At 34.9% G+C, this 11,069-nt stretch overlaps 1 protein-coding gene across 1 annotated transcript; it reads left to right on the plus strand.

Moving 5' to 3' along the window:
- Positions 1 to 3,209: 3,209 nt before the first annotated feature.
- Positions 3,210 to 9,771, plus strand: LOC103781342 (kelch-like protein 1; the record flags this gene model as incomplete). Its single annotated transcript, XM_008949056.1, has 3 exons — positions 3,210 to 3,422; positions 7,881 to 8,052; positions 9,712 to 9,771. Coding segments are annotated over 3 exons (445 nt in total), but the record flags the coding sequence as incomplete, so codon positions are not given.
- Between the last annotated feature and the right edge of the window lie 1,298 nt (positions 9,772 to 11,069).

Below are 11,069 nucleotides of genomic sequence, written 5' to 3' on the forward strand. Positions count from 1 at the left end.
CAAATACTATTTGATTACTGTCTGTGGGCAGTTGAACCAAGTTCCATCTTTGAAAGTAAAGATAACATCCTTGCAGGTACCTACATGTAAATTCTTATATTTGCATTTATATTAATGTAAATGTATTTTGTTCACATGTTTGAATTCTTTTTATTGCTGTTCTGCAGCTCTTATTCTCTGCTGAATTAAAAAAAAAAAAACCCTATGGCTGGGGCTGGTGAACCAAGTTGCTCTTCAGGCTCAGCTCCCTACCCTGAGCATAAAAGGGATTTAGACACTGTAGACACCTACAGATTAACACTTACATAGATTCATAGAGTCATTTTGGTTGGAAAAGACCTTTAAGATCATTGAGTCCAATCATTAACCTAACACTGCCAGGTCATCACTAAACCACGTTCTTAAATGCCACACCCACACATCTTTTAAATGCCTCCAGGGGTGGTGACTCCGCCACTTCCCTGGGCAGCCTGTTCCAATACTTAACAAATGTTTTAGGGAAGAAATTTTTTGTAATATCCAACATAAACCTACTCTGGTGCTACTTGAGGTCATTTCCTATTGTCCTATTGCTTGCTACATAGGAGAACAGACCAACCCCCACCTCAATACAACCTCCTTTCAAGTAGTTGTAGAGAGTGATAAGGTCTCCCCCAAGTCCATTTTTCTCCAAGCTAAACAACACCAGTTCCTCCAGTTGCACCTCATATTTGCTTTCTAGACCTTTCATTAGCTTTGTTGCCCTTCTTTGTCTTTCTTGTAGTGAGAGACCCAAAAATGAACACAGTGTTCCAGGTGCTGCCACACCAGTGCTGAACACAGGGGGACAATCACTTCCCTAGTCCTGCTGGCCACACTATTTCTGATATAAGCCAGGATGCCACTGGCCTTCTTGTCCACCTGCGCACACTGCTGGCTCATGTTCAGCCAGCTGTCCACCAGCACCACCAGGTCCTTTTCTGCCAGGCAGCTTTCCAGCCACTCGTCCCCAAGCCTGTAGCTCAGCATGGAGTTGCTGTGACCCATGTGTAGGACCTGGCACTTGGCCTTGTTGAACCTCATACCACTGACCTTGGGCCATCAATCCAGCCTGTCCAGGTCCCTTTGTAGAGCCTTCCTACCCTCAAGCATATGTACACTCCTGCCCAGCTTCATATCATCCACAAAGATTCTGAGGGTGCACTCGATCCCTTCATCCAGATCGTTGGTAAATATACTGCAGAGAACTGGCCCCAGTGCTGAGCCCTGGGAAACACCACTGGTTACTGGCAACCAACTGGACTTAACTCCATTCACCACTACTCTTTGGGCCTGGCCATCCAGCCAGTTCTTCACTCAGCAAACAGTGTGCTCGTCCAAGCCATGAGCAGCCAGTTTCTTCAGGGGAATGCTGTGGGAAACGGCATCAAAGGCTTTCCTGAACAACAATAGTCTTTCCCGTATCCACTAAGCAGCTTACCTTGTTATAGAAGGTGATCAGGTTCATCAGGCAGGACCTGTCTTTCATAAACCTGTGCTGACTGAGTCTGAACCTGTTGTTGTCCTGGATGCCCCCTGACAGTACACAAGATGATCTGTTCCCTAACCTTCCTCAGCGCCGAGGCCAGGCACACACCTGTAGTTTCCTGGTACATGTACTATGTGTAGGTGTCCTAATCTTGATTTGGTGACCTACCTGTTGATATCTGATAATTATATACAAGCGTCTTTGGGTTGGAGCCACAGAGAAAATAAGTGTGGTTTCTTTTAACATCTCTCATAGAGGAGTATTTCTGTCAGGCAGTACTAAAATATTCTATGGCTTCAGTGACTTATTTAGTGGTGGTATGGTGGTTCCTTATTCGTCAGCATCTATGCCATGAAACATAATGGCAAATGCACATTTAAGTAGCTCTGAATTCATGGAGTGCTCAGGACAGTAAAAGCTTCCAAATGAATAATGGCTTCACACAGACAGCTTTTGCATCCTAAATTGCTCAGTGGTTGGACTTCAAAATAGGCTGAATTTCTATTAGTTAAACTCTAGGCACTGTAGAAAAGGCAACAGACTGCAAAAGGATTCATATAAGAAACAAATGCAGCATGGTAATAGCAGGAAAGAACAATCAGAACTGTTTCCTCATGGGAAACATTATAAAGGGAGGAAGGAAAAAAGTTTCTTGCCTGCAGATAGTAACAACATTTTTTGTTAAACCACACTTTTGCCATTTTTAATTTAAACTATTTTCAGAAGTTTTCTGTGACTTCCCCACAGAACTAAATACTCATAATATATTCTGATGAAGAAAATTAATGTACAGTACCTGGCAGTATAATTTTCTTACCTGCCGAGTAGGTATGTTAATGTTAGTGTGGGCAAGACTTTTCCTAAGTATAAACAAGGTCCTTGAAACCAAGATAGTACTTTTTAAAAATCCATGTTTAAAAGTATAATGCAATATTCTTTTCTGCAATTCACTGCACTTTGATGTCTACTATAAGTATAAAATGTTGATGCTGGACATGAATGTCCCATTGATAGTTTTGTATGTGGAATAGGCTGGATACAAAATCAAAGACAGACTACAGTTTTCCATGTGTACTTTTTCCATTTGTACTTTAGCATACAGAGCTTATGCAGTACTTTTTTTTTAGTTTCCTTCTTTCTTTTTTTCAAGAAAAAAAGAATTAGAAGCTTCTGAATCTATTCAGAATTAAAGAATTATACCAAATAGAATATTAAAATGCTTCAGAGCAGTTGTGAGATTACTTCCCACTATACTGTGATGCACGATAAAAACACGGAGAAACTATAATAGATGTATTTCATATTTCTTGTTTGGCTGGATTACCAATTATAAATTAGGACTCTCACTTCAGCCTCACAGATGGCAAGCAGTTAGGCAACAAACCTGCTTACGTGATTTATAAATCTATAGAGACAAATCGGCATGTCGCTTATGGCAATCTTGGCGGTATACTCTGTAATCAAAGATTTAAAATACCCATTACCAGAAAGAAAATAACTTCATTTCTAGTCAGGTGAGCAAAGCACCAAGTAGTGTGTGAATTTGGTAATAATATTAAAATAATCTATGTTTACTCACTATATGAAATTTGTATGATTTTGAGAGTTCTTTTTTTTTTCTTTTTCCTCTTCCCTTGTTTTTATTTCTACAGATATGAGCTCTTGTTTTATTAACATTTTTTTTTTTTTTGGACTTTCTTAGGTTATATTCAGTTGGAGGTCGGGATGGAAGTTCGTGTTTGAGTTCCATGGAATATTACGACCCTCACACAAATAAATGGAATATGTGTGCTCCTATGTGTAAGAGAAGAGGAGGTGTAGGAGTGGCTACCTGTGATGGCTTTCTTTATGCAGTTGGAGGCCATGATGCTCCTGCTTCTAACCATTGTTCCAGACTTCTGGACTATGTAGAAAGGTATCCAATCATATATGATTTTTTTGAATACAAAATAATGCCCTAAAAAGTAGTATAATTTTCTTAGCTAAGTGATGGTATAATTAAACAGAACTTTTTACCCCAAGAAGTGCAAAACTATTATTTACTTGAAGGATGCCACAGAGGTTTATAGAAGACAATTTCTTTGAAGGTTATTTTCCTACCCTTTATTTTCAGAGTACTATTATATATTATCATGGACAGAAAAATCCACTCTTTTCACATCCCATCTAAGAAAGCTTTGTTTTTAAGGTATATTACACATTGTAGAACCATAAACTAAGTTTTGCAAAGACAAAAATTCAACCTTTAAATAATTTTGTAACACCAAATTGTGTTTAGAAGTATTTTGTAACAATAAAAACATAGATTGAGCAAAGAAGAAATATAGAACTTACAGTGATGGATGTTTACATTACACAACATTGTTTCCCTTGTCATTTGCTGATTTCTTGATATAAGCTTTACACAATTCATTTACATTACCAAGAATTTTACATATGTATATTTTGCAAATTCAAGAATATCTACTAGGGCAGTAGGGGACAGCTGGAGTGATTATAGCATCCAGTTTGAAGATACTCTTCAAACGTTTCATGAAGATTTGACTTTTTTTTCTGTATCCTTTAAAATAGGATAAGGAAAATACACTCTCCAAATATAGACAGGTTGCGCAGGTTAAAGTAGATATGTTTGAGTAGTTGGTTTATCTTCACATGTAACTACAGAGAGCTGCTGAGTGAGATTTATTTTTCTGAAGGGGTTTAACTTTAATTAAATGTCAGTTATTACTTCTGCTGAATCTGACTTGGCATTTACCAGTTACCCAATGTGCAATCCAAAAATTATAAATGAAGACTTACTCCTTATGTTATCCATATGATTTTGCTCAGTCTTAGATTCATTCCAACTTCTGCTGGCTGTAAGCAAAGATCACAGACTGCCACACACTTTACTGCTCATCTCCAACAGATGGGAAGTTCATTAGAGAAATCCCATGGTGCCTGTATTTAGAGGGCCTATCCCCCTAGGCTTCTATTTGTAAGAAACAATAACCAACATTTTCAATTAAATAAATTTATATTAAGACTACTAGTGACAATATTAATAAATGTGATTTTTTTTTCCAACTACTTCTGCCTATTGGTACTTGTAGGGGAGATTTTCTTTCATTATTTTTTTTTTTTTTTGGTGTCTGAGAAGAAAACCTTTCTGGTGTTAAATTAAAAATACATCTCATCATATTTGTCTTTCTCAGCAAGGATTGTAATAATGAACTACACCATATATTCTTAAATTATTTTATGTATTAGTATCTAGATGACATTATACCCTGTTCCTTGTCTAGGTGTTTTTGCACTGATAGTAAAACATGTGGAAAATGTACTTCATGGGCAGTTAGCTTCCAGAGTAAAAGCTAGGACTAACAAATCAGAACTTGTAAAGCTATTAGCTTGCATAGAGTGGATATTAGCTAACCAGTGGACTCCACTAAACCATGAAAAAACTCTTGTGGCCCTCCCAGTCACTCATAAGTTTGTAAGGTGGATGGGTTGTGATTTATTTTTACATTAAAAAATTATGCATCATCTTCAAAAATAAAAACATCTCAGTAACCTAGGAAAACAAAGACTAGTAAGTGATAATGAGGTATATTATACAAAGTTATTTTATATCTCTCTGGAAGTTTTACTTTCTGTAAATATCTAGGGAATCTTTTTTAACTAAGTCTCTTCTTCAGGAATGAGTCTTTGCTTCAGTCACATTATTATACTGATACAGCCCAAAAGGTTGTGCTTTATTCAAATATCAATTTGCCTCTAGAAGACTATCAAACCAGACATGGTTTTAATTATTTTTTTTTAAAGATTACTCAAGTCTAGTCAGAACATATATGTGTTTTTTAAATGCTACTGCTAAAATCCTGCTCAATAGTAATTAAGGCTTCTGGTTTGAACTCAGTTCTAAGGTTGATGCAATTGTAAAGGATTTCGTATGGATTAAAGTATTCTCCAATAAAATAAGGTATGATTCTCTACTTTTCACAAGCTTGGAAAATATGATGTTATATTCCTTTTTACATGTAAAAATAAGTATTTCATTTTTAAGAATGATAAAATTTTTGAGATATTTTGGCAGATTTCATAAAGTAGCTTTCTTTTCCAAATATTACTCAAAACCTGACAACTATAAAAACATAAGCAAGTGATCCACAGTTTTTCCCCTTCGTCTCACCTTGATTTCAAATTTATTTCCTTCCACATTCAGGAACTTTCATCATAACCCCTCTCACCCTAGGGCATACCTAGTTATTATAAAGATGAAATGTACGGTTGTTTTTAGCACAAGAAAGAATACAAGAAATCTCAGACATTTTCCTGGCAATTATAAAAAACATGTTCTTGCACATTTCTATTTTGCTGACAGAACTGAGTTGTAAGAATTCTGTTTAGCCTTGAATACCTGTTATAGTAAAAAAAAAAGTCCAAAGATGTCAGTTCTGTTCTGTTTCCCTGCTTTTGCTCCTCCTCACCTTGGCCCTTGTAATTCAAAAGTAGAGTATCAAAGAGTCTATTAAAATTTATTACCTTTAGGCAGGCAAAGATACAGTGCATGATGGTGCTTTTCAGTGATTGGCAAACTCTTTTCAGCTAGAGGCATACAATGTTCTTGTTGGAAAAGTTTCACAGTCTATGAAAAAATCCATTTGAAATTATTTTTTACCTGTTCATTTCTCTTCCACATATTTAAGCATTGTTTTAAGGTATTTTCTTCTCAAGTTTTAAAAGACATTTATCACAAAGCTAGATTTTTAATCCAAAAACTTCTTATGGAAAGATAGCAAAATGAATGTGAATAAATAAAATAAAGAAAAATTTTCAAAAAGAAAATAAAAAGAAAAACACATGGTATTTTAGATGTAAAAAGTTGAACACTAAAGATCTTATTTTCTGCAGAGTTCTCATTAAGACAGAAGGATTAGCAGCCAGTAGATGAGTACAATTTTTTCCCAAAATGAATCTAGCTGTCAAGAACAATTAGGGTTAAAGCCAATTTTATTATCTTCCAATTTGAAGGTCATATTTATGAAGAAAAATGCAGTTACAAGCAAATGTTACCACATTGTTGTCATAATAATCTATTTTAAAGGCTAAAATTTTCTATGGCTCAAATATAAAATGGGACTTGAAGCAGTATTCCTACTAGTTGTTTCTTGAAAATATGAATGACTGAAATAGTTACAGGTACCCTTGTAGTCAGCTTTTGTAGTAAAAGCCTAGAATTTTTCTTTCTCTAAAGCAAGAGATACATATACAAATTTCTGTAGGATTATCAACTTCAGTAATGTTTAGACTACAAGAAAATACATTGAAAGAACCAGACTCACCCTCAAAAAACTGAAGTTAGAGCTACTACTGTCCCTTGAAGGTGTAGGAGAAAGTGGTCTGATGCTTGATTTTATATATCAACATAGTAGTTAGAGTTACTTTATAACTATTTTAGAGAAATTGTCATGCCCATGTGATCTACCTGACACTCAAACAAATTACTAAAGTCAATCAAAGGATATTTTCTCCACTGATTATCAAGCAATTCTACTACAAAATAGAGATTCTTAAGGACAGATGAAATTAACTCTATCATACTGTGATACAGTGTTCCATTTTAGTAATATTTGTCATCTAAAAATGGGTTGTCTAAACTATAACTCTAGTTAGTAGCAACCCTTAGTAGAAAACTGAGAGGCACTATCAAAAGATGATTCTGTTTTACAGATGTTTAAAATAGATACAATGGAATTAATTTTTATATTGATAATGAATATCTAAATTAATGGCTTGGACTAAATATTTAATTTTTTAATTACTCTCATACAAAAACAATTTTGGCCTCAGTTTTAAAATTCTGTGGTGATTATATATTCACTTTTGTCTTCACTGAGCAAATATCAGGAGGAGAATCTAACTCTAATGCAGTTAAGTATATCCTAAATTCTTAGGGAGGGTTTCTGGCTGACAACATTGTATAATATAATTCTAGAAATTAAAATACAGTATAATATAATTTTAGAAAGCATATTTTTAATATATGACAAGGAATATCCTATTTAAAATATATACATAAAAATATACATACATCCAGACATTGCTCTTATATTCTCCTCAAATCTTTTTATGACACCTTACCTCACAAATACCTTAGCTTATTCCAAAAGATTAGCTGAACAGAAGTTCCTAATCAACTTTTAGAGGATTGAATTAGGAGCACAATAGATCTGTATGTTTTCTTTTTCCTGTTATGAAGAATATGTTTTGGATAGGATGATAAAGGACATTTCCCTTCCCCCCTCTCCCCCCCCAAGTACTATATTCTATTGAAGATCAGCATGAATTGACACTTCTCCCTGGACATTCAGCTTCCTTTCTATTTCCTCAGGTATGATCCAAAAACTGATACATGGACAATGGTGGCCCCACTCAGTATGCCTAGAGATGCTGTTGGTGTCTGTCTCCTTGGTGACAAATTATATGCAGTAGGTGGCTATGATGGTCAAACATACCTGAACACTATGGAAGCATATGACCCTCAGACTAATGAATGGACACAGGTAATCATAAAGTCTTTTTTTTTTGTTGTTTCATCTGCAAGATATTTTGATAGTTGCACATTAAAACTACTTTTCTGGAAAAAAAAAAAAAAAAAAAAAAAAAAAGTGTAGTATCTGAGGTTACCATAGCTGTAAAACCAGTCCTAGTATTTTATCAGATATTATGTCTGGAGTTTCATCTGAAGACAGAAAAGAGAGAATAAGAGTCTAAGAAACTAGGAAAAGACAGAACAAGCTGTCATTAGAAATATCATCTAATATTATTATCTAACAAGATCTGAATATATTCAGACAAAATTCTTTTTCTATCACTTTCTATAGAATTTTTTTTTCATCTTCATGCAGAAGAAATGTTATAAAGACTATCAAAATAGATGTGGATTTTAATTAATAACCAGCATGTCTTGAAGGTCTGTCATGTGAAAATTTATTTTATGCAGAGAGACAAGTTTTCATTTCATTCTTCAATTCTATTTTCTTCTTTTTGATGGATATTTTGAGATGTTGAACTGTATGTATGTTCCCAATGTTGAACCATATGAGAATGAAGAGGTACAACAGAAATAGGGCTATAGACAAGAAGCTGGGAACTAGTGATTTGGTTATAAGAAGGAATGTATTTTATTGTGTCACAGTAGTGCTTGGAAGGATTTGGATTTGTAACAAAGACAAAAGCAAATAAAAGATTGTTTCAACACCTTCTGCTTTTAATTCTGTTTTAAGACTTTCTGAAAAAGTAATTTGTTCCACCAGTGCAGATGTTTTCTTCGGTGAATTTATCACCCTAAGTTCCCTTTAAAATTAGTGGGGAAAAATATATACTTCAAAAGCATCATCTTATCCTAAAATAAGCATTTAAAACAGGCCAGATATATTATACTCAAAAATGCCTATTTCTTTCTATTGTTGCAAAGGGGGGGGGTTTCTGTTTTCAAACTTAAATATAGACATACAACTGTAAAGTGAATGCAGAAGTCCATCTTTTTATCTACTGCTTATTAGATGACAAGGGAGCATTTTTATGATATTCTGTAGGAAATACAAAATCAGTCTGGGGAGATTCTTTTGCCAAATTCACTAGTCCACATTAAAAAAAAAAAAAAAATTAATAACCACACTTGAACAGAGAGGAAACATGTAACTCCTCTGCTTTGATATGTAGAGTACATAATTGCAGTGGGTTATTGTTCCATACCGGATAATTTGACTCTGCTGTGTTAATTGCAGCAAGATCCACTTGCCTAAAGTTATTAATCCTTGTGTGGTCTTGAGGAGCACCTAAAGCTGCCAAACTTATTCTAAAGGACACCTGAACCTTGAAGAATATTGGAATCATACAATTTTGGTATTAACAGCTTGACCTTGCCCCAGGGACTAAAGCAGAAGTATCAGCTACAGTCTACAGATTACAGAAAGCCCTTGCACATCAACAATTCACAAAATTAATGACAACTCTAAAATAACTTCTTTTTTCTATTCTCACACTTTTAAGTGAAAGTTGCCAGATGTAACTTTAAAACTACAATACTAGGATATTGTGAATTAAATTTCTTTTTAGTGGTTTATTTTAGTTTTGGCTATTTTAGAACAACACAGCACTTTGGCAATCTCTTGTGTGGCTTTTTCCTGTTCTGTTAATTTGTGTCTTTTTTTCTGCAGATGGCTTCCCTAAATATTGGAAGAGCTGGTGCCTGTGTTGTAGTCATCAAACAACCATGACTTTTTCAGCATTATTTAGGATTTTACTGACTGTGAAATGATTATTTTTCTATCAGATGAGAATAACTTCATGATTTACACAGTGATACTCTGTTGATCACAAACTTGAAGAAGTTTGGAATTGAGAAAGATTAAGTATTTATGCTCTATAAAATCATGAAAACTGTTCACAGGCAGTGAACAATTGAAAAAATCAGGCTGTTGCGGGCATAAGCATGTGAACATGGAACAGCAAGTTCAGGTACTGTTCTCATGGACGCATCTTAGAGAACTGGATACTCAAGGGACAGCTCTGCACAAGGAGCAGGAGGGAATACAAAGACAGTTTTCATGGCCACAAGAGTTTTAACTGCAGAAACATTAAAGTATATTTAATCAGTTTTAAACTGTGGGTTTTTTAAAAGAGAAAAGTAGATATTAATATGACTTTTTCCTGTTCAGGTCTTCTCTTTTTTCTCAGTTATGCATCTTGTAAGTGAGTCTACTGAAGGGGAAGCCTGTGTGTTTAATCTAATTATACACAAAACAATCCTTTGCCTGCACTGTGGCTTTGGTACAAATATGGGAGTCAAAAGAACAGTATCCTAAATGCTTTCTTAATCTTACGTTCAATTTAAGCATGTAGGTTCTGATCTCATTGTTCTCATCTTCTGCATGTTGGAAGTTCATGAAAAGCTGGAAAATTGTTACTGTTGCTTCACTGCATCACGTAACAGATGATCCATGGCCTGAGCAGTCTATGGAGCCTTTTCTGTCATTTCAAGAGTGATAAAAATACTGCATTTTATTTCTTTCTGATGCTCATACATACACAACTTTACCTAATTGGAGATTCCAATTTATGACTTTCCACTTATGACTGAGAATAACTGCAAGTAGAGAATTCAGAATCAATGCAAGCAGATTAAGTAAAATTTGGCCATTTGATCTAATAAAGTACATATGGCAAATATAGTAGTGTCATCTGTGCTTCCCTTTAGGGTTGATCATTTGTGGCAGTAATGATACTTTGAGCGTTTGCCTTGACAGTAGATTTGACGTTGATGTTTTCTATCTGCTGTTTTCTAAATCATTTAGAATCGTAAGGGCTCTAATAGAATATGAAATTCTGCTATTCAGAGAGGCACAGGCTCTGACAACAGGACCACCAAGGACAACTCTTCTTTGAAGCCTTGCTGATCCTTTAGCAAACATTCCATGGTCCAAAAGCAGAAACCTCAAAATCTGTCAGTAGTAATTTTGAGAAGGAATTCTGCTTGTAGTTAAAAGAGTTTCCTTAGTGGAAACCTTGGAAATTG

Source organism: Merops nubicus, unplaced genomic scaffold (assembly GCF_000691845.1).
Source record: "Merops nubicus isolate BGI_N331 unplaced genomic scaffold, ASM69184v1 scaffold17021, whole genome shotgun sequence".
Taxonomy (NCBI): domain Eukaryota; kingdom Metazoa; phylum Chordata; class Aves; order Coraciiformes; family Meropidae; genus Merops; species Merops nubicus.